The 23489-nt window shown below is 42.4% G+C and overlaps 1 protein-coding gene across 1 annotated transcript; it reads left to right on the top strand.

Annotated features, from left to right (window-relative positions):
* Positions 1–746: 746 nt before the first annotated feature.
* On the top strand, positions 747–22765 carry Fkbp1a (FKBP prolyl isomerase 1A). The gene is made up of 5 exons (XM_003476346.5): positions 747–936; positions 1014–1061; positions 16246–16358; positions 19409–19573; positions 21627–22765. The coding sequence occupies exons 1-4, from the start codon at positions 900–902 to the stop codon at positions 19535–19537; spliced, it is 327 nt and encodes a 108-aa protein (XP_003476394.1). The 5' UTR covers positions 747–899; the 3' UTR covers positions 19538–19573; positions 21627–22765.
* Positions 22766–23489: the final 724 nt, after the last annotated feature.

Raw genomic sequence — 23489 nt, 5'->3', positions numbered from 1 at the left:
CTGCTTGCAAGGCAGGCACTTATGTCACTGAGCTAAATCCCTAGCCCCACAAAAATGGTTTTTTAAAAAAAGTTTCAAAAACCTAAGGACAAGCACTGGGGAGGTAGCTCAGTGGTGGAGTGCTTGTTTTGTATGCACAATGTCCTGGGTTTGATACCCACCATCGCAAAAATAAAAATAAAAACGCGAAGAATAATCTTGGTCATTTAGCTAGAAAAAAAATAAAGACACCATCCAGAAACAAGTGGAAAGATAGAAGTACATACAACCTACAAAGAACAAAATGAAAGTGTTAGAAATGAAGAAATCAACAAAAACCTCCTTCTGAGGCCAAGGACATCAGAAATAGAGCAGAAAATCAGCAGGCTCCCAAGCCTGGGTTCTATCCGCACCACCAAAAACAAAAGACATTATAAATGAGCCAGAAACTTGAGCCATTTACTTAACACTAACATAGTACCACATTGGCAATGTCATTATGACAGGGTAACTACTTATTATTGTAAATCATCTCAAAAACACCCTGTCACTAATAGTTGGCCCCTTATATTACTCCCATTTCTAGGCTGCAGAAACTTGAGAAGGGAGATGGAATCACGATGGAAACTCAGCGGAAACCAGGGAGCCGCCAGCAGGACGCGCCCTCCCACATAGCAGCACACCTAGACCTCGCAACTGCTCAACTTCCGGTCCCTCTGTGCCCCAGACGGCGCTTCCGGTACGCGCGCGCCGCCTGGGGGACGCGCACGCGGGGCGGGGCGTGCGGGGGCGCGCGCGTGCGCAGGCGACCGGCGGAGGACTGAAGCAGATCCTTGGAACCGCCGCCAGGTCTGCTCTGTGTCCACGCCGTCTGTCGCACCGCCCGCCCAGCGTCCGCCGTTGCCGCCGCCGTCGCCGCCATGGGAGTGCAGGTGGAGACCATCTCCCCAGGAGACGGTGAGTAGGGCGCCCGTGGCCCTGGGGCCTCGCCGCCGCGCGCCTTTGCTCATCCAGCGGTCTGTCTGTCTCCCCAGGGCGCACCTTCCCGAAGCGTGGCCAGACCTGCGTAGTGCACTACACCGGTGAGTGTGGCGGGCCTGCGGGGTGGGGGGCCTGAGCCGCGGACCCCGCCCGTGTGTGGCCGGTCCCCACAGATGGGGACCCGAGGCGTGCCGGCGATGAGGCCTCGTGGCCCGAGCCCGAGGCCTGGGCGGTGGCCGCTCCCGGAGGGTCAGCCTTAGGCCTGCGTAGCCCGAGGTTACGCGAACCGGCAGGGTTGAGCGGTGGCTATGGCCAGCTGTTATCTTGCAACTCCAAAACAGTCTGTGTCAGAGATGCTGCCATTGTGCCCACTGCGCAGACGAGGAAACTGAGGCTCGGTGACCAAGGGCACACGCTCAAGAACGGGCAGAGCCCTAGCCAGAGACCTTAAAGGAATGTTTATGCTATTTCTACGTCCCGATTGACACTTCTCCAGATTTGGCCCTCTATTCAGTGGAGACAGAGGGACAAGGTAATTCCAAGTCTACCCTTTATCGCTTGGGGGAACTCAAAATTCTTTCTTCAGCAGCAGATCCTCCTGTACTGTTACCTTTCCGCTTACCTTTGAACTTCTTACCCAAGCTTTAGTCATTAATGGTCCAGGCTATCATTTAATCTTCCCCAGCCCTTCTAGTAGTAGAGATTTTTTTCTCATACCCGTTTTGAAGATAAAAAAACTAGAGGCTCAGGGAGGGTACTCGCAGTAATGTAAGTTAACAGATATTTCAGACCCCTCTCTCCCCCAGCAGTTACTCAAGCATCAGTCTTGTATCCCGACAGTTAAATGCCTTGCAAATGGAGTAGATTTTTATGGCCTGTGCCCTGCCTACAGGAGTTTTGTCATCTGTACAGTTGAGCCTTGGGACCATCTTTTATTTCATGCCTTTAGAAGGAACTCCTAGGTTGTATAGGAAGGGGAGGAGGGTCGGAGGGAGCTGTGATTCCATAGCTGTGGGCGTTTGGCTCCTGGACTGGAGCTGTTGGAGTAGCCACAGTTGATATGAATAACTTTCCCTCCCCTTTTCCCTGTTTCCCTTCCCCCTCCTTCCTCTGTTTCTTCTCCTCTTCCTTTTCCTCCCTGGGCAGTTCTGACCAAGCTGCTAATAACTTAAGCCCTTCTCTCCTCCATCATGGGAGAAGATCATTCAAGGGAAATGATTTATATTAGGAAGGCAAAAAAAGGTAACTGACTCTGTCCTGTGCCCTTTATTTCTCTGGCACTTGCTAACTAAGAATGAGGACAGAAGATGGAATGAGTTGAGAATTAAAAACTATAAGATCGCCAACGTAAGAGTATGGAAGTCCATCCTTGTAAGGAAAAGTCTGGTGTCTTAGATGAAACTGCGAAGTGATTTTGACATTTTAAGTAGCTGTGATCATATGGCACCTGAACCTAGAGAGAGTCTAGTGGAAGAAAGTACGTCATTCTGGTCATTTATGATCAACAAATTGAAAAAAGTTACCATTGCCTTTTACTTACAGTGCCAGGCTGTGTAGGCATTTCCTTGAATTCCCACAGCCAGCTAGCACAGACACTAGGACTCCATTGCTGAGGCTGTATCTTCAGCTGTAGCCCCTGCCTCCACCCCCACCCCGACCCCCAGTTTGCCTACATCTGTTCTACTCCCAAGTTTGTGCCCCCAATCCTTGGACATGTTTTGGTACCATTATGGGCTGGACACCATCATGTAGGCAGAAACTCATGTTGTGCCTCTTGGTAAATGTCCCCACACAATATGTCTGGAGCCTTTTCCTAAACCAGCAGATGGTTGTAGGACCCAGAACACCATCAGGGCTCCCAGTGCCTTCTCATGTCTGTGTTTTCCTTGCTGGTGGTACCCACCCACGCATTCTCAGAACAGCAGCAGGACTCTGGCATGCATTGGGATGAAAGCTTTCTTTTTTTTTCAATTTCATTTTGATAAGCCTTACAAAGACGGCTTAGTGAGAAGCCAGCTCTGCTTCATGCTCACAGAATAGGCTGTTCTCTGGCGGGTGGCTTTGTTCCCATGGCTTTGCCACCAGCCTCCCAGGAAGAACCTGTTTCAGACCTGTGGGGTTGTGGGAGGGAGGGAGTAGGAGTATGAGATGTCATCTGTGTGTTTAAGGCTTTTAAGTCACTGAGAACAGAATCCATCTTGAAGGAATGTGATCTGAAAAGAGGATTATAAAGATTCAAGGAGTCCTCGAAGGCAGGATGCCCACTGGGCTCCAAGAAGAGAACAGAAATTCTTGTGAAGGTGTTGCCCCTTCTTTTCATCTTTTGTTTTTTGTAACCCCAAAACAAAACCCCCCCTTTTCTGCTTCAGTAATCCTGTTACAGATTTTTATTTTCTGCTTCTCTTAACTGATGGGAGTTGCTCTGTATGTCTCCCTCTTTACCCCCAACCTCCCACCCAGTGCTAAGTCTCTGTCTCTTGAGTATCTGGCTCAGATTGCTTGATGAAGCCGATTATAGTTCCTGACAGTGAGGATCTCTTTGACCCAAGTTGGGGTCAAGTGAACACTCAATTCAGTCTGCTCTGGCCTGGTGTCAATTACCTCTAATTTGAGGAGGGGTCCAAATAAGGACAGTAAAGGTAAAGTGGTGAAGATACCCTTAAAGTCACTGGAGCATAGCATAGACTGGTTTTTATACCAAGGATGTTTTAAGTATCACTAGTGGCTGCCATTAGTGGCCTTGATGACACTTTCAAGGCCCTCTCTGGTGCTTTCCATGACCTCTTAACAGCAGAGCATGAGCAAGGCCTACACCATCTCTGTGGTGCCAGAGAAAAAGTAAAGACTTAACTGGCAGCAGCTAAGAACTGTGGGAGCATGACAGGCCTTGATTGAGGTGGGAGGGAGGAGGTGGGAAGGTAACCCGCCAATTAAGTGTCTTGCAGATGGAGTAGATTCTTACAGCCTGCTCCCTGCCTACAGGAGCTTCGTCATCTGTACAGTTGAGCTTGCTCTGGCACACAGCTCGGTTCACATCCCTTTTACTCACACCCGCAGACATGTGCTTGCCATTATGAGAGCAACCTCAAGTGGGTTGAAGGAATTCTTTTTTTACCCTCTTGAAAAGTAACTGGACGGCTTGTCTTAGGGATCAGGCTTCAGTGATCACAGATCTGGCCTCCTGTTCATGAGTAACCAAAAGTTGCTCGGCCTTCTCTCTTCAGAGACCATCAGCCTGGCTGCTCTCCTGCACTCCCTTCAAGCCCCTTGCTTTTCTTTAGCCTCTATCCCTACCCTCCCGTGCTTTAAAGTTCATGGACTCGTTTCCTGGCTGTTTCTTGGTGAGCCAGTGATCTTGAAGAAGACTTGCCTCTAGTAGAGATGTTTCAATGATGGTTTCCCCCTGATGTTTGAGGAAGTTTGTGAAGGACCCTTTTTCCTTCCTGCAACAGTAAGCCAAGCCACTAGACATGGCCAGTGAACTAAATACACAAAAGATCTGATCTGGTGGGGTTTAATCCACAGTGCACAGACTCGCATGGCAAGGTGACTTAGCAAGTGAAGAGAGGCACTGTGAAAACTGAAGCAAGGAGGTTGGAAAGGGCTTTTCCCTTTAATAGAGAAGTTGGAGACTTACGGACATCTCAGCATCACTCAGAGGAAGGCAAGAGAGTGGGCATTGTGGCTACGGGGAAAGGGTATTTGGGCTCCCCTGGAGTCCAAGGCTAGGGAAGGTTGTTGTGAAGAGGGAACATGATAGGCTGTGAGAGAGGGAAAGATGCAGTCTAGTAGGTTGTTAGGAGAACATTGCTTTTTCCTGTGATAGGGTAGGAGCCATTAGAAGGTCTTGAGTTGACTTGTGTTTTAATCTTCCTTCTGGCTCCTGTATGGACAGGGGACTGTGGGAAGTGAGGGGGAAAAAGATGACATTGGTTGTATCCCAAGTGTTAGAATATGCTGGCCCAGGCCATGGGCAGAAGTGGTGCCAGATGAACAGTGGTACCCAAGCAGACCTAAGTCTTTTGCTGGATTCCTGTCTTGCCTCTGTTGTGTACCACACTCTTAAGAATTTAAGAAATTTGTCCCACCTTTCTCAGCTTCCTGTAGGATGAGAGTAATGGCACGTGTTTTGAGGAGTGCCTGGGTTAAATTGGGGGTGACAATGAGGTGTTTTTCCACGTACTGTTATTCAGGCCCCCCATGTGTCCCAGGTGTAGAGTGATTTACACACCCTGCCCTTTGTATGTATGCTGGGAAAAAGGCAGAGCCTTGTGTTGACAGTAAAGCTTCCTGGATGGCCCGGACTTGCTGCAGCTTAAGATATGTGCAGTTGGTGGGGACTACAACCTCATCCTTTTCCTGATTCACCAATGAGGAAATAGGTACCTCAGAAAGGGAGGTGGAGCTCACTAATGATTCATCTGAAAACATTGTCCTAGGATGTTTGGTTCAAGAGAACTGAAGCTGTTCTTTTATGTTTGAGAGCCAAGGGAAGTTTATTAGTTTGGGTTGTGGCCAGCAGTGTATGAGAAGGTTCAGGGTAGGCCTGTACAGCGTGGCTGTGAGAGCAAGCGTGGTGCATCAGTCTTGTTTCTCCTAGATGTTAACATTGTGAAACTCAGCCTTGCTATAGAAACATGACTTTGCTTTGGGATTGTGCCCACTAAGATACAGAATCACATAGGTGCTGTCCTCCTTCTCTTGCATAGATAGTAGTAGAAGAAGGCTCTCTTAAATTAACCGAAGACTTCATAACATTCTTACATGTATATGCACCTCTTTATGGGGAAGTTGTCAGAGAAAGAAGAATGAAGATAGAACAATAGCCATATACTATCACCTAGATTCCACAGTGGTTGATATTTTGACATACAGTTTGACATGCAGTTTTCTTCTACTTGTAGAATATATGCATTTCATAATCTGTGTTTTTTTGCTGAATTATTTTACATTGCAAACCTAACATTGTACTTGTGAAGACTAGTGGATAGCCTAAGAATGAAGGTATTCTGTCCTCCAATCTGTAACATCTAAGAAAAAATTCAGTACCTAAAACTAAACTCATTGAAACCATCCCAAGTTGTCTTCAGTGTGTTTTTTCTAGAAAAATCTTTATACTAGTTTTTCTTACTGACCCTAATTTTTCTGAGAGAAGTCAGATTGGTTATCTTAGATGATACTCCGTCTCTGCCCATTGTTTCCTCCTGGCGTTGTATAACTCCACACACACAAGTCTTGATTTGTACAATTTATAGAAATTGTACATTCAGTGTTAGATTTCTACATTAACTCCCTATGAGTATTTCATCAGCAGCACGCGTAGCAAGCATCGCCATTTCCCTTTGCACTGAGCTGAGTGCTTGGCCGACCTTGTCCTCTTCAGTTTTTACCTGGAGGTATTTCCACCCACAGAGACTTTTTACCTGAAGAAAGTTCTTCATTGACATGCACAAAGTGGCTGTTTTTAAAATTTGTTCTTTGTTATGTGTTTATTGGGTGTCTTTATTCGATAACATAAGGTAAAATTAATTTCTTCCCATTTTTAAATTGGAATCAGTGTTAAATTCATTCCTTAAGTAGTGGCAACTGATTTTTCTCTTCTATTATTTTCTTTTTTTACTACGCTGTGTTGCTACAGAAAATTTTGCTCAGGGATGGCCTTAAAATTAATCATTTTCTTTTTTTTTTTTGGTTTTATTGATGACAATATTGCCCTTAATTTGGCCAGTAGGAGCTCCTTCAGGCTGGCTGCAGTTTGCTTTTGACACGCTCTCACTTACTACTTTGTAAGTTTCTTGATTTCACTGCTCCAATCACAATCATCTCCGATGATCTGTATGTCCCATGGAGGTTTTTTTTTTAAAATGCTTTGTTGAATATAACTGACATACCATAAAATTCAGTTACTTGTAGGCTTTTTGAGCTTTTTTGATGGCCAAAATCTAATTTTCATGAAGTGCTAATGGGCTTACTGTATGTATCAGCTGGAGATTATCTTTTCTGCCTTGTAATTAAATTCTTTCCTACTCTTTATATCACGGCTTACGTGACTCCCCGTCAGTGGGTTTCACTGATCATTGGCTAACATGGTTCTTCACATGTATACACAAACACATCTGTGATTCTCCAACAAGGTGCCTGTCATTTTCTTCTTATCTCTTACTGTAGTCAGGCTCTGTGTAGTTACATTTACTCTTTGCACAACAGACTGCAGATTCCAGAAGGCCAGACTCCACTGTTCTTAGTTTACGGTCTCCCAGCAGTGCTCGGTGTTAGTGCACTGGAATATCATAATAGGTGTTCAGTGACTGAATTAGGCCACCTTGGACCTGGCATTAGGTATCAGCTGTGGTAGACAAAGTCCACATTCCTGTTAGGACTGGTACAATATTTCTGTTTCCTTAAGTCCTGGCATTAGATTCTGGCGAAGTGGACAAAGCCTATGTTTCTGTTATGATTAGTATAATATTTCTGTTTCAATTGAGAAAGTATTTACAACTTAATGGGCTTTGCTCAGCCTTTGTAAATGAATAAAATTGTGGCCATTCCTTCCTCTTGCACCCATTGCACACAGGTCAGTGTATCAAATCCTTTCCTCAGTTTCTCATTGAAGGTGTTGGGAGATGGACGGGTGAACCTCAGCCTTGCTCTTGAGGGGCTTACCCTGCAAGAGTTGCTTTGTTAAAATGAAGTACCTGGAAAACCTGGCACCTGTAAGGCTAGAATGTCCTGAAAGAAGTTCTTTCTGACACTGGATATATATGCCTCATTTGGGCAGGAGAAAGAATTTTCCAAATATATGTGCAAGGATCCAGAGAAGAAATATGCCTCTGGTAATTCTTTAAGTACTTATTGAACATTTGGTATGTGCAAGGAATTGTTCTGGATACCAGAAATTTAGGCCTAAAAAAGACATAGCCCTTACTTCATACATCTTACATTCTAGTGGAAAAGATAGATAAATAATATGAGTAATGAGCAGAATTACAGTGTATGTTAGCCAGTAAGTGCTAAGGAGTTGGCAGGTAAAGAATGATAGAGACCTCAAATGAGGAAGTGACATTCGAGCAGAGAGCTGAGAGAGATAGGGAGTGATCCATGTGATTGCTTGAACAAGAATTTTTTAGGCAACAGCAATAACAAGTGCAAAGGCACTGGAGTAGGAGTTTCCCTGGTTTGTATACAGAACATAAGGAAGCAATATTCTGGGAGTGGTTAAGTGTTAAGAGTAATCAGAGGTGAGGTCAGAGAGATATCAAAGAAGGGGAGATTTTACAAGCGCTTATAAGTCAGTTTTTAAAGGACTTTATCTTCCTAAAGGAGATGGGGAGCCAGGAGAAGTTATTTTTAGATGAATAACAGTCTGACTAGCATTTTATATCTGCACTTTTTTTTTTGGTACCGGTGGATCAAACTCATGACCCTGCACTTGCCAGGCAGGTGCTTGTGCCCTGAGAGAAACTTCCAGCCCCCTGACTAGCATTTTTAAAGAACAGAAGCAAGAAGACCAAGGAGGTAATAATAGCAATCTGAAAGAGAAGACTAGAACTAATGCCTTACAGAAAAATGCAGTTTCTACCTTTTAAACTCAATATCCATAAATAGTGTTTCCTTCTCACTTTTTCTTGTGACTTAATGTGACAGTACTTCCTTGTATTGTTATTAAAATGAGAAATGCAAAGGCATTTTGGCTTTTTTTTAAATAGAGTAAGCGCTAGTATAAGGAACTATTTTTCCCAGTTTTAAAATCTTTCCCAATTTTAAAGATTTCTCTATCCAAACATACAGTGGTCTTGTTCCTGTGTAGTTAGTTATTCACTAAGCAGTATTTTTTTTTAATGACTTGCCTGTTCTCTGAGCAGTCAGCTGGGACTGCTTTTTATAGTCACACTCACATTTGATTGATTTACAGGCTATTTAATTATATCATCAGTGCATCATTAGCATAACTACAGTGAATGGATTTGGAAGCAAATACAGGTGCCCCATCCCCAAGCATAAAACTGGTCGGATGAAGGGGTTTTGGGTGAGCTAGAGACTCAGGCTGGAAGAAGTGTTCTTTACCAGGCAGTTGTATGTGCAGGTGGTGGGTTTTACTAGTTGAGCAAAAGGTGGTTCAGAGAGCTGCTGCTACTAATAGAGAAGTGAAGAGAAACAGCTATGCAATTAGACCATGGTCAGTATATCCATTTGGGAACATTCTAAGTGGCTTCAAATGGACATCTGTAGAGAAATGTTTTCAGCATGGGTCCCCTACCTCCTTTCATTGGTTGTACTTAATGAAACTCACCTGTGTTGAAAGTAGATCTCTCTCTCTCTCTGTCTCTGTTGTCTCTGTCTGTCTGTCTCTCTCTCTCCCTCTCTCCCTCCTCCTCCCCCCCAAATGGTAAGAACCTTATTTTGTTTTGAAAGTTTGGGGCTTGAGCTGTTTTGTTATTTAGGTTTAGGAATTTTTTTTTTTTTTAATCTTTAAAATATCCATAGTTTTTTCGGTCTGAGTAAAATGCTATCTGTGAAAACTTGGAAAAATTATTGAGCTGCTGTACACCACATTGTGAATTGACCTTTTACTACCAGTGCTAAAACCAAAGATGTCTTCCTCAGTTATCTTCCCATACTTAGTAGATAGCATGTGGAAACTCTGCCTTCCACAAAGCAGCGTACACTGGAAAGGGCTGTTTCTGTTGAGTTATTAGCAAAATAATAGGCCAGTGGTACTCGTGAGTTTCTAAGTCCTGGTCTTGGGTCTTGGCTTCTGTGTCATGGGCCAGTCACCAGGAACACAGTCCAGTGTATGTTGTCTGCCCCGCAGTTGCTGGCCAACTCATAACCCTCTGCTGTGTCCTTCTGCACAAGTGCACTCAGATAAGCAGCAGGAAAGAGTAGGTCACGTGGAAGAGACTGAATTTAACCATCACTAAGGATTTGAATCTAGTTCTTCTCAAAACAGCCGTATGATTGAGGAAAGATCCAGATGAAGACAACATTAATTCTGCATACAACCACAGTTTTTACTTCTTTGGTGGTTTTACTTTTAACTAAAGATGCCCAATTTTCATTTTTCTCACTGATTAGTAACTTAAAGGACCTGAAAGTAAATACTGCCATTCTGGGATAACTTGTGGGATATTTCTTACCATATATGGAAAAGATCTAAATATGGAAGCCTTCTGCTTCTGCTTGTCCTTCTGGTTTTTAAAAATCATGCAAATGAAACAAATCCAAAGGTACTTGGTGTGCCAGCATTGTGAATGCCAAGGCTTGAACTGAATGTCATAGGAATATAAAACTGAGTGCAAATCTGTGACCTCAAGCTGCAGTAAGTCCCAAGGGCTAACACATAATACTTGATATAAAAAATACGGAGGTCTTCTGGGCAGTTTTTGGTCATGAGATATAGTAGTGCATAGTTGGAAATGAAGGTGGCAAATGCTTCCAATAAAAGGTAATGATCAGGATGCTTTATGCGAATGGGACTTTAGAGCCTACAGAATGCTAGCTGACATGTCAGAACTATAACCTCAGTGCCTCCCCCTGGTAGAGCATGCTTTCTCTAGGAAATTAATGGCACTAAATTGGCAGGTGGCTTCACTGGTCAAGAGCTCCAGGTCCTGGCATAGAGTTCTCCAAGCTAAAATTGGAGTAGCTGCTGAGACCTAAGCTGCTGGCTGCTTACCTGCTCCTTCCAAGATAGAGGAAGCACTTGCCACCTGTTGCCAGAGCTAAACATGTACAGGATTAAAGTAAACGTCACAAACTATTTTTTAAAAGTTTTTAGAGGCATAATTGACATCTAATAAACTACACAGTTAAAGTGTACAGTTTCAGCTGGTGTGGTGGCGCATGCCTGTAATCCCAATACTTGGGAGGCTGAGGCAGGAGGATTGCTGCAAGTTTGAGGCCAGCCTAAGCTACAAAGTGAGTTCAAGGCCAACTTGACTTGCAGAGTGAAATCCTGTCTCTAAATAAATAAATAAAATATAAATAAAGTGTACAGTTTCATAAGTTTTATATGTTCTTCGTTCTTCAGTGGTATCTCCCTCATTACCCTCTCCAAACAACTACCAGTGTGCTTTTCTGTCAGAAGTTTGTATTTTCTAATTATAAATCAATCATACATTATGTACTCTTAGGTCTGGCTTCTTTTATTCAACATAATTATTCTGAGATTCCTCTAATCATTCCATATGTTTGTTTATTCCTTTTTATTGAGTATTTTTCTCTGTATGCATGTACTTGTTTATCCAGTATACATTTGACAATGTTTAGATTGTTTCCTAGTCACTGTTACAAATAAAGCTGCTTTAAATATTTGTGTACAAGTCTTTGTATGGACATAATTTGTCCTTTCTCTTGGATAAGTACCCAGAATAGAGTAGCTAGGTCATAAGGGAGATATATTTAACTCAGACTGCAACCAGCATATGTGAAAATTCTAGTTTCTTCACATCTTCCCTGAGATCTGATATTTTCAGTCTTTCTAGTTATACTTTTCTAGTTAAAAGTAATAGTCATCTAGTTAATAGTAGGTTTAATTTGTATTTTTATAATAAAAACGTTGTATATCTTTTCGTGTGCTTACTTGCCATCCATATACATCTCTTTCAGTGACATACCTCTTCAAGTCTTTTGTCTTTTTAAAATGCATTGTTTTGTTATGGTTAAATTTTAAAAATAATTTTTAATTTTGACATTCACATTTTTTTATAGTTGGTATTTTTTAACATCATATCTAGGTAATTCTTAAGCCAAGATTACAAAGATTTCTTGTGTTTACTTGGAGAAATTTTATAGGCTTAGTATTTTTTAGGCCTGTGATCCATTTTGAGTTGATATTTGATAGTGATATAAAGCATGAATCTGAACTTGGGCCTTTTTTTACATTGTTTCAGACCAATGTATTTTTCTTCACATACATAGTAGTTCTCATCTCTAGAAATTTAAGTCTCAATATCCTTTTTATCTGTTTCCCTGTGTTTTTGCATCCTTGTATATCTGGTAATTTGTAGGCTGGGTATTGTGGATTTTAACTTTTGGAATGCTAGATATTTTATTCTTGCTCCTACTAAGAATCACTTAAATTACTTAGGTAACAGTTTAGTCCTTGTGGACCTTGCTTTTGTGACTTGTTAAATAGTTCTGGAGCAGTGTTCATTTTAGGGCTCATTACTTTCCTTTACTGAGGTGAGATCTTGCATTTTATACCCAGTGCATGAGGCTCTGATCAGCTGCTCCCTGTAAATATTTTGGATAGTTCTTCTCCTGGTCTTACATACTGTTTCTTCATATAGGTTCACAGGATAGTAGTCTGCTGAATACTCAAAAACGGTCCTTTGCAGATTTCTGAGATCTCTCTTTGTACAGTGCTTCCTGCCTGGTGCTCTGTTCCATCAGCAGCCTCTAGCTGCCCTATTTCCATTTCCCTCTCCTTAAAAACTCAAAAAGATACAAGCTGGAGCAATTGTATATCCCCTTTGTTTGTTTCCTATCTCTCAGGGATTGCTATCCTTTATGTGAGTGTCTAATATCTTAAAAATTAATATTTTGGCTGTGTGTTGTTCAGGTTGTTTCTTGGCATTGGAGAGGGTATTTGTTTTTTGGCTATTTTAGGAACAAGGTTGATCCTTTTTCTTCCATTACCTGAAACTGGAAGTCTCACTACCCATTTTGACACCACAACTTCTCTTTACATCCTGCATTCAGTGCTGAATGGCATAATTCACATCCTAGAAAACTATGTGCACATATATTCCTGTCTTTTTAACAAATATTGCTGCTTCTCCTCCTTGTTGCCTCTTCGCCCCAGCCTTGCCACTTAGAGCCATATAGAAGGGTCTGTTCTTCCTTATTGGTGAAGCCCTCCTTTTAGCATCTCCTTGTCCTATTTTTTGTGCCTTGTATGACACTTAATCACCAGCCATTTGCTCACTTCTAGGGCTATTGTTTAGGTTTTGGACTTGGATTATGGAAAGTCCCCACCTCCACACCCCAGCCCTTCCTGGTGAAGACATGTAAATGGGATTGACAGGTAGTGCCTGTGATCTGACATTCTGGAGCAATGCTCATGTCCTCCTTTTAGGACAACAGCTAATCTGAAATAACATAGAATAATAAGGGTCATGGGAAGAGAGATTCTGCTTCCTGGCTTTTGTGACTTCCTGAGGTAATAGAAAAAGGCTTTGCCCCTCAGTGTCTGTCCCACATAAGCTCAAGAGAGCAGTAATTAGACACAATTGGTGCACTAGCAACCATTCACATCTTCAGACCAGGTCAGCAGCAGGTAGCGATTATGTCCCAGTTTGTGCTCCCTGCTTGGTAGTGGTCAGAATTGAGGCCTTGCTTCAGGCAAAGCAGCATTAGTACATGTAATAGCTGAAGGTTGTTGCTCTCCACTAGTTTCATTGGGAATAAATGTAGCATGTAGGAAGTTTCTCCCCGTAGTTGACAGTTCTTCATTACAATCAAAATATGATCTTGCCCAGATTGGGGCCATGTTTAGATTTGGTAAGAAATAGTATAATTCTTTTGTTAGGTGTACTGTGTTTTTTAAACTATGGATTGTAACCCATTAATGTATCATAAAAATAAATTTGATGGGTCATGATCAGATTCTTTTTAAAAGTAAGTGTATCATATTCATTCCTGGTGTACATTCTGTGGGTTTGGAAAATGTATAATGATCTGTAGCCACCATTATAGTTTCATAAGGATTATTTTCAGTGCCCTGAGTTACATGTGCTCATCTATCCCACCCAGACTCCTGGTAATCACCAGTCATTTTACTCTCTTTATATTTTGCCTTCAAATTGCAGACAATAAGTCACTTTAGAATGCAAGTCTTCAAGAAGGTGATTGAGGGCATCAGAATGACTGCTGCTGCTCCTGACCTCAGGGTCTCAGGGCCGCTGCTGTAGTTCCAAACACCACATTCTTACAAGAGGAAGCCAGAATGGGAGGTTTCTTCCTGTCTTTTTTATCCGTAAGACTGAACTTCCCAGGAAGACTCAGGAGGCATTCAGAGTAGCTGAAATATGCCTAAACTAGTACGTCTTAGTGCTCAAACTGGTCCATGCCTCACCCCACACCAACCTTAACATAGGGAAAGACTTTGATTCCAGCTCATCTCCTAGACTGGGCTGTTGGTGTTGTTGGAAAGTTGATGGCCCAGTCACAAAGGAGGAAAAACTGTAAATTTGGATTGTGTCACAGCCTGGCTTTGAAGTACCCCTGGGCATGTTTTACTCTAGATTTAATTCAACCCACCTTTACAAACAGTCAGGGCTCAGAGACCAGGGACCATCTTGGTGTCCTGGGCCCTTTCCCCACGATGTTTCCTCACCTATTTATTACCTTGTCCACTGTGACTACTCAAGAAACTATGAACTCTGGCTCAAGGTCTGCTCAGAAGAACAACTGGAAAGAGTCTATTTCTGGTTATCAGTTCCCTCCATGATTCCCAATCCTCTTTCAGCTAAATAAAACCTTTCACTGCAACCATGTGCTACCATTCACTGGCCGTCACCTTGGGTGGCTACCGAAAGTGTTCATTACCCGCTACCACCCTGACCTTGGGTTCAGTTGGCTCAAGTTCAGCATAAAACTTGCAGTGGGTCTGTGTATGATGGCAGTTACTGGTACAGTGTTGGATCTGTTTCTCTCCCAGTTGCTTATGTATACAAAAGTATTCAAGTTCTGCTATTTGTCATTTCTTTTATCAGATACTGATTACTCTGGCAAAAGAATGAGCTAAGTGCATACGCCAGCTCACAGGTTCTAAGGAAGCAGTTCCTGCTTCTAGAGGGACTTCAGGCTGTGTCTATGCCCATTTTGCTCAAGACATTCCTCTCCCCTCCCCACTCCATTTCCTATTATGTTTAAAGTCTACAGAGTCTGGTGGATGTGATGATAATGCTGTCTATTTATCTTTGTTTCCCTGTCTTCCTTATGATGTTGACATTGTTTTTTTAGGCTGAGATTTTGGGTTGATTTCCCTTCCTCCCAAGACACATACACTTATATAATGCAGTTCTGTTTGATAGTTGTGATATTTAACCTTGAGGGCGTGCCCACCCTCAGCCTCTGATAATATCAGTTTCATGTCAGGTATATATGTGGACTGGCTGGCTTCTTTCAGTCTGGAATTCTGGTGTGAGAATTTCCAGAAACTCAGCATCAGCTATAACAATTGGGTGACTCCGGCTTCCGAGAACTTAATACTGATGGTATGTTTTGAAAGGGAGTTGTAGATGTCTATTACAGATGTGCTTTTCTCTTTTGTCAGGGGACTCATTCTCAGAGATCTCAATCTTTGGTGTTTCCCCTTATATTGGAGGATGCCATTGTGATTTGTCTGGCTTCTGGGACACCAGTGTAGTAGAAAGAACATGGTAATTTGGATCCAAGGGCCTAGCTTTAACCTTTCAGCAAATTATTTCACTGCTGCCTCAGTTTCTTCTCTGTGAAATGGAGCTACTATCATGGGAAACAGCTGAGTGGATTTGTGTGTAGATAAGGGAGCTTCAGAGAGCTGGGCTACTTTGGGATAAAATATATATAAGGTGAATGCTGCACAAGTTCTCTCATTTTCTGAATCAGCCTAAGTTGGTTTTTACTTTTGCCAGAAAAATAGCAGAAGTCAGTCTGTGCCCAGGTTCCTTGTTGGTGTGCGACTCTCAGCAGCAGAATGCTACGAGAAGCTTGCATCCCACTTCTCATCCCACACCCCAGGATGCTAAATGGGTTCTCTTCCCTGGATGAACACCCAGTTACCCAACCAGGAGAGCAGCACCGTGTGTTTGTCATATTCAGTGAGCCACTGAGATGGCCGTGGTGTCGTGGTGGTAGGAGCTCTACCTCAGCAGAAGACGAGTTATATTTTACATGTTATGTGTAAAAGGTAATAAGGGCTTGAGGGTGAATATGACTCTTGGACTGTAAGTGATTGTGTCAGTCTTAGAAGGACGAGTTACTCTTAATCTGGGAGCAACCCAGGTAGTGCTGAAAAGGTCGTGACAGGAGGATATGCCTCACCTCCAAAACAAAGTAGACTGCAGCTGCCTCTTGGAGGTGAGTCCTTCAGGGGTTTACTTACTGCTTGGCATCAAGGACCGCCCTAACTCCCTAGCTGCCAGTGAGGTCACAGCAAATCTTCCTTAGGTCTAGGCCTAGAACATGCTACCAGGCCCATTAATGCTGACATCTGTGATGAATCCTTCACCGTGAGTTTCTGACTTGCCTCCTGTCATTTCTCCTTGTTCCTCATGTTACATCTGCCCTTTTTCACAGGGATGCTTGAAGATGGAAAGAAATTTGATTCTTCCCGGGACAGAAACAAGCCCTTTAAGTTTATGCTAGGCAAGCAGGAGGTGATCAGAGGTTGGGAAGAAGGAGTAGCCCAGGTATGCTGTCATTTGTTTTGTTATTTGTGTCTACTTATTAAATTATTTGTAAAGGAAAATACTCATGGTTTAAAAACCAAAAAAGGTGTATCTCATCCCACCCTTTCTTCTGATATCCCCCACAAATATCTATTGTCATATTCAGTGAGCCACAAGTGTGCCTTGTATTACAGTTTCTTGGAGCATATATGAAAATGTACTTATTCTTTTTTGCTTTTAAAACATAAAACAGCTGTACATGTACAACTGCATAGTACTTCCTGAAATGAGTGTGTTACAATTTGTTTGACAGAGAACTAATGATGGCTGTTAGGATCATCTCTAATATTTTATTATAAAAAATGCCACAATGGTTCATCATGTGCACTTTATTTTACATGTATGCAAGTGTTGCTGTAGAACAGAATTCTCTATAGTAGGATGAGTGGCTCAAAGCTGCGTGCACAGGCCTTGTCACATTGCCTTCAGAAGGATTACACTCTAGAGCTACCACTGAGAGGCTATAACAATGCTGGCTCCTCCCAGTTCCAGCAGTACAGTGCAGTATTAAACTTCTGGCCTTGTGACAATATGATACATGGAAAATGGTGTGTCATGTAGTTTCGGTTTGTGTTTCTTTTACTATTGACCGTGTCACTTCTGAGAGGTCATACTCATGGAGAAACTAATTTTGTCTTGAGTTTGTTACCTCATTTCTTCCCTGCCATTTGTGGAAATAGCTTTTATTCTGCCAACGTGACAGAATTCCCAGGAGACTGTAGGGGACCCAGGGTTGCCAAATTTCAGTTGGATTCTGTCTTCTCATCAAGCCGAGGAATTTTCTCTTGTCTTTAACCAGGTAAAAGGATGTTTGCAGTGACCCAGAGGGCTTATAATCAGGTTCTGGGTGATGGGTTATTAGTCTTTTTCCCTCTCACCAAGAGAACAGGAAATTTAACCAAGATAAAATTTTTTTATTTTCCAGAATACACGTTGTTCCACTTTATAAAATATCACTGAATTGTAAATTGCTTGACTTTCAGAAACCCCAAGCCTCTTTCCCCTAGGTGTCTGAGTTTGTGCTTCTGCAGGGCAGAGGGTGGCAGTACAGGGAAGAGGCCCTTTGTGGCTTCCTTCTCTTGGGAAACCTTGTCAGCCATATCATTTCACCCTTGTGCATGTAATCTGGCCAGCTCTGGGGTCTGTAGCACATCTGCCATCTCCCATGACAACTCGTCTTCTGTGACTGTTTCAGCATTGGGATAGTGACTGTGTTGCATGGCCCAACTGCTATAGCTACTGTTTAGGTAGCATTGTCAACTTAAGTCACATCCCAGGTTTTCCAGGTGTGAGAGAACTGGGCATGGTCTAGATCCCTTTGCTTTGGGGTCAGATTCCTCAGCCCTGTCACTTATGAAACGATTGGATAGTTTGAGAACTACATAAGGTATCTTTTAAACTCTCCTCTATAGACTATTGAGTTAAAGCCATAGGAAGAAGGAGGGATTGTCTTGTGCCCTTGTTGGTTTTACATGATTCCAGGTGCCACAGGTATCATTTTGGCAGTTTCTTTTTTCATTTCATAGTATGTTTTGGCATCTTTCCATATTAATACATTAAAAGGTAGTTGCTATTGTTAATATTAGGCATTGGTTGAACCCAGAGCCTTTACCCTGGGTTAAATCCCAGCACTGTCAAAAGACAGGATTGCTTTTGCATTTTATTAGATAAAAACCATATGCTTTTACTTGTCCTTACCATCTTGATCCAGTATGTCCCAGTTTCTCAAAGATGCTAAAGTACAGATTCTGAGTTGCATTAGAAACTTGGTTTCAGGCCATAGCTTCCTCTTCAGTTGTTATTTCTCATGCTGGATCAGAGCCAGAAATGCACGTGTGGAGACTAAAAAGTAAAAGAGGTAAAGGATAGAAATATGACAGAAAACCTGTTCAGCATTTCAGAAAATAGACATTTATCTTTACTTTGTATTTGATTAGAAACTAGAGAAAATATACAAATGTATTTTTTGAAATAACATTTTCCCTCACCCTGGCCACTGTTGTCTTTGTTGTTGTGTGGGGTTGTTTTTTGTTTGGAGTTTTTTGGGGGTGGGTTGGTGCCAGGAATCAAACTTATGACCTGGTGCTTGTCAGGCAGGCACTGTGCCACTGAGCTATGTCCCTCAGGCCCACCTTAGTGAAGAGTGACTAGTCACTCTTCACACTACTCTCTCCATAGAAAAACACAGGGATTGTTCGTATCTTTCCAAAGACACTTTCTGTGTATACAGCGTTCCAAATATATAAATAATCTCATAAATTATAGCATGCCATTTTGTACTGCAAAAAGCACGCTATTTTGAAGTTTCTCAGTAGAAGTATAAATATAGAAAGTACACACAAAAAATAGATTAACCCAACTACTTTGTATTTCAAGAAGTCATTTTGTGCTGAACATGTACAACCTTTCTTGTCATTATCACCTAAACAACAGATTATAAGGACTATTTACTTAGAATTTACGTTGTATTAGATATTGTAAGCAGTATAGAAATGTTGTGAAATATTCAAGAGAATGTACAGAGACTATGCAGATATTCTTTATAAGAGATTTAAGCATCCACAGGTTTTGGTATCCTCCGAGTCCTTGCACACATCCCTCATGAATACCAAAGGTGACCCTAGTTCTTTTACTCAGGAAATATACATGCCACTTAACCATATCTCCTCTGAGTAACGGACTACTAAGGACTGGGTGAGGAAGGTTCTAGGTTATTACCTGCTCAGTGGCCATCAGAAAGACCTGGTAGAAATGTTGAAGGCCTGATCCTGTAGGTGGTCAAGAGGGAGTTTTCACTGCTACTGTGACCTTGGAGTCTGACCGCCAACTTCTAAGTCTTTTGTTGGCTTGGAAGAGGAATACCTGATGTCTGAGCAGCTAACTGCAAAGTCACTGGACTATCTTAGCCCGTACAACACTTAACTGACCAAGAACGTTAGGTAAACTGCTCTGCTTCTCCAGAGAGACTGGGAATGTATCCAGCTGAGCATTTCTCCTTGTTCTTTCCACAGATGAGTGTGGGTCAGCGAGCCAAACTGACTATCTCCCCAGACTACGCCTATGGTGCCAAAGGGCATCCCGGCATCATCCCACCACATGCCACTCTTGTCTTCGATGTGGAGCTTCTAAAACTGGAATGACAGGAGTGGCCTCTTCCCTTAGCTCCCTGTCCTTGGGTAAGGAAAGAATACTGCAGGGCCTGTCACTTTGCTTCTCCCTTGTTAGGCCTAGTGTTTGGTGGATAGAGACAAGAAAGAAAAACCATGAGACCTTTTTGCCTATACCCTTCTCCTATAGGACATCTTTTTTTTCTTCTTCTTCTTCTAGTCTTTTTGATTTTGAGACAGGCTTGCTATGTAGTTCAGGTTGACTTTGAACTCTCTATATAGTCCAGCTGGCATTGAACTCATGGCGATCATCCTGCCTCAGCCTCGTGAGTGCTGAGATTACAGACATGTACCACCATGCCTGGCTAGGGCATTCTTTTAATGTATACCTTGAATGTAAAAGCTGGTTCCCCATAGGAAAAATGATGGTGTATGTTCTGGAATAAACTCGTAAGAATGGCAGCCATTCAGATAAAAGTGTTTTTATATGTAGCCGATTAACTGAGTTAGGGACTGTGGAGACACAAGCCACATAGTGTTGGTATTTTAGTTCTTTGGAAGACTCAATGAGTTTTCTCTACTTCATGTTTCTAGATGCTAGTAAGCAAAACATGTCTGAACAAACGTGTGGCTTGTGTGACTTAGCTGTACAATATTTAATTACTGCCCATTAGAAGATATGAGTGAGGCATTACTGCCTTAGTCCACCTGCCTCAGGGAACAAGCTCAGGACACTCAAGGTCAGCTTGTTGTCAGTGAATAAAAAGATGGGGCCAGAGGCTGCTTATGAAGTGTAAAGGATTCACTCAGGTCACATAGTCCTGGGAAGGGACCTGGGGATCTGAATCGGCCTTCTAGTACACCAGGTAAGGAAACAGACCCAGAGTGAAAACTCTTTCTCAAGGCTGCATGCAGCCTGTAGCAAAAGGACCAGAGCCCATTTCCCGACCTCCCTCTTCTATACTTACACATAATATCCTAACAGGGCATCCCTTTTCATGTAGGTATTAGAATCATTAAACACTTGAATGCCGTCATCTGCTTTCTAAATGACCCAGTTTTTCCTGTTCACTGCCCGCCTGCTCATGGAACCAGGAGGCTACAGCCAGAGACTAAATGAGGACACTTTAGTTTGAAAGCTGTGGCAAGTGGCTGCTAACCCAGTGATGGCAATCAGGCTTTTTAAAGAGGCTCTTTTATTATTAGCAGCCCTTTCTCTCAGTAGCCTGAAATGTAAATACATACTGGGGTAATACAGGGCTGGCCAGAGTTGATAATTCTAGCTTCTTTGCTCATTATTTGTACCAGGAGAGAATGACAGATAGTTCGTGTCTGCCCAGAGGTCTTCACCTCTTCCTGTTCTTAGATGAGTTATTTGAACATAAATGCATACAGGGAACCTTGGCATTATCCTGTTTGGGAATATTTTCTGTAAGTCTGATGGGTTGAAGGAATGAAAAAGGAGAGAAAGGGATGAGGATTACCAGTCATCCTGACCTAACCCTACCCTCTGTCAAACATCTCAGTGCTTCTTACAAAGATCTCAAAAAATAAAAAAAAATTAAAAAGGGAAAAAGAAATCTCATAGCAAAGCCTGAAGGCAGTTCAGAAAGTTGTAAGTTTGACTAAATGAGTGAATGAATACATTTTCCAGTCTGTTCACCATGACAGGTAAGGCTGTGGTTCTCAGTCTGAATCTAGTGCAGTATCTCCACTACTTTTTATAAACATCTACCCTGCCTGGGGATGGGATTTAGGCATTAAAATTTTTTTCAGACCCCTAAGTGATGCCTATATGTAGCCAACTTGGAGACTAGAGATAATGGAAACTATACTGTCGGTAGCATGCATCCATTTGTCCTGCTTCCACAGCAAGCGGTGCTTAAACTTCAGTACAGCAGAGCAGAACAAAATACATGGACCAATTTAAGCAGCAAGAAGTTGGCTCACCTGGGACCCCAGCATCAGCCAATCTGGATTTCTCCAGCTAGAAGACAAATGGTGTAGTCCCAGCAAGACCTGTCAGCTGCTGGGGCCAGGGTTGGCATGGCAGATGGCATTGTGGCTATCTTTGTAAAGAACAGGAAAGTGCTTGAACTCACAGATTTTCTGTCCTCAACAGATCTGCTATGGAGGGATCCTGTGTCTCCAGATGCGTGCACATGAATCCATATGAAGCTTTTCCTGATATCCCACTACTCTTTGTATAAAAGTCTACCCCAACTGAATGTGTTCTGTCACTCAGCTTTGCTTCTGACACCTCCATTTCTGCTTTCATTTCTCCTTGTATTTGTTGTGTTTACCTACACTGTATGCCATAAACCTCAAGTTACTCATTTTGTTTTTGTTTTTGGTTGAAGATTTAAGTTTTGGATCTAGTTTCCAATTAAGTGTATTGTGAAGTATTAACAGCACAAGTAATGGGTTAACTTTAGAATAGTAATTGGTGTTGGGGGGTGGGGTTTGCAAGAATCTTTATTTTATTTTTTTTGGATGAAATTTTTATCTATTATATATTAAACATTCTTGCTGCTGCGCTGCAAAGCCATAGCAGATTTGAGATGCTGTTGAGGGCCAAATTATTCTCCATTGTGAGAGATGTCCTTGAATTAAAAGCCCTACCCAAAACTGAAGTAGGGAGGGGGAGAGCCTTAGCCTCTGACAGCCTCAGCCACCTACCTTGAAACCTTTGCCTTTTGAAAGCCGGTCACTTTCACTGCGAAGTTGGACACTATAGGTATCTGTCCCTGGGCCAGCAGGGACCTCTGATGCCTTCTTCATGACCTGAACCCCCCCACCCCATCCTGTGGTTTTTCTAATGGATTTTCAGGACTTTTGTAATCTTATAACTATTCAAGCTCCACTTCCTAAATTTTAAGAACTTTAATTGCAAGTTTAAATTGAAGGTGCTGTTTGTAGATTTATCACCCAATGAAAGCCCTGCCATCATGACAAATTCCTTGAATGTTCTCTTAAGATAATGATGCTGGTCATCGCAGCTTCAGCATCCGTTTTTTGTTTTTGTTTTTTTGTTCTTTGCTTTTTTAATGCTTGGCTCTCTCTGCTGACCTCAAAGAGTCTCCTGGCTTTTCTTCCCTCAGTTCCTTCTCACCCTTTGCTGTCCTGTGTAGTGATTTGGTGAGAGACGTTGTTGCTTTGTTCCCCATTCCATATACCCTCAGAGTCACCCCCTCTCCCATACCACATATGAGTTTCAAGTTTTATTATTGCAATAAAAGTGCTTTATGCTGGCTTTTCTCAGCTCTGTGTCATGGTAGTTACTTCGACCTGCTTCTGCTGCCATTTGGTGCAGGGGGAAGGTAGCAATGAAGATAGTATCCCGAGTTGAATGTTAGCAGAACTACAGCAGTGAACATCCCTCCCCATTGGCCACTGTAGGTTGGGTGAGAAGAAGGAGGTCTGGCCGTAGGTTCACAGCCAAAGGAACTATGTGGAGGTCAGGCTGGAATAGTCAGGGAGTACTCTACTTCCTCCCCATCATCACATGTCCGTAACTATGTTCTGGGTGAAACGCTGTGCCTGGTTCTTGGGTTAAAAGAAGAGCGATCCACCTCTTAAGGAAGTCACAGTGAAGTTGGAGAAATGCAGAAAGCAAGCTGATGAATTACAAACAGCACTCAATTTTAAATCGTTCCTCAGTGACGTGGTGTGGAAAGACTACCATGTAGAGAGGCTGAGTGATTACAGTACGTACCTTCCTGGTCCTTAGCCTATATGTGCCAGTATCATTCTTTCCTTACTGAAAGTTATGGAGGCCAGCAAAGTCTGTTGCTTTCAAAACTGCTCTGAGAGCCATTGATTTTAAATAGGTTATTGAAGTATTTGATAAATGAGTTTCTAAATTGTGCCTTTTGTTTTTAATTTATATTACTGGAGTAATATAAATTTTCAGATAAAATTAAATAGAACATCTTATTTCTCCAAAGTTTTTTTTATTTTATTTTATTTAAGGAGAAAAAAGAAA

The sequence above is a fragment of the Cavia porcellus genome, unplaced genomic scaffold, assembly GCF_034190915.1.
Source record: "Cavia porcellus strain 051 isolate PalLab524CR breed Dunkin Hartley unplaced genomic scaffold, mCavPor4.1 scaffold_5, whole genome shotgun sequence".
In the NCBI taxonomy this organism is placed as follows: Eukaryota; Metazoa; Chordata; class Mammalia; order Rodentia; family Caviidae; genus Cavia; species Cavia porcellus.
This window is presented reverse-complemented; position numbering and strand designations above follow the sequence as displayed.

Coding starts and splice junctions, on each gene's coding strand:
- Fkbp1a (XM_003476346.5), top strand. CDS start 900: ATGGGAGTGCAGGTGGAGACCATCTCCCCAGGAGACG. Junction 937..1,013: donor GACCATCTCCCCAGGAGACG/GTGAGTAGGGCG, acceptor CTGTCTCCCCAG/GGCGCACCTTCCCGAAGCGT. Junction 16,359..19,408: donor GGGAAGAAGGAGTAGCCCAG/GTATGCTGTCAT, acceptor TTCTTTCCACAG/ATGAGTGTGGGTCAGCGAGC.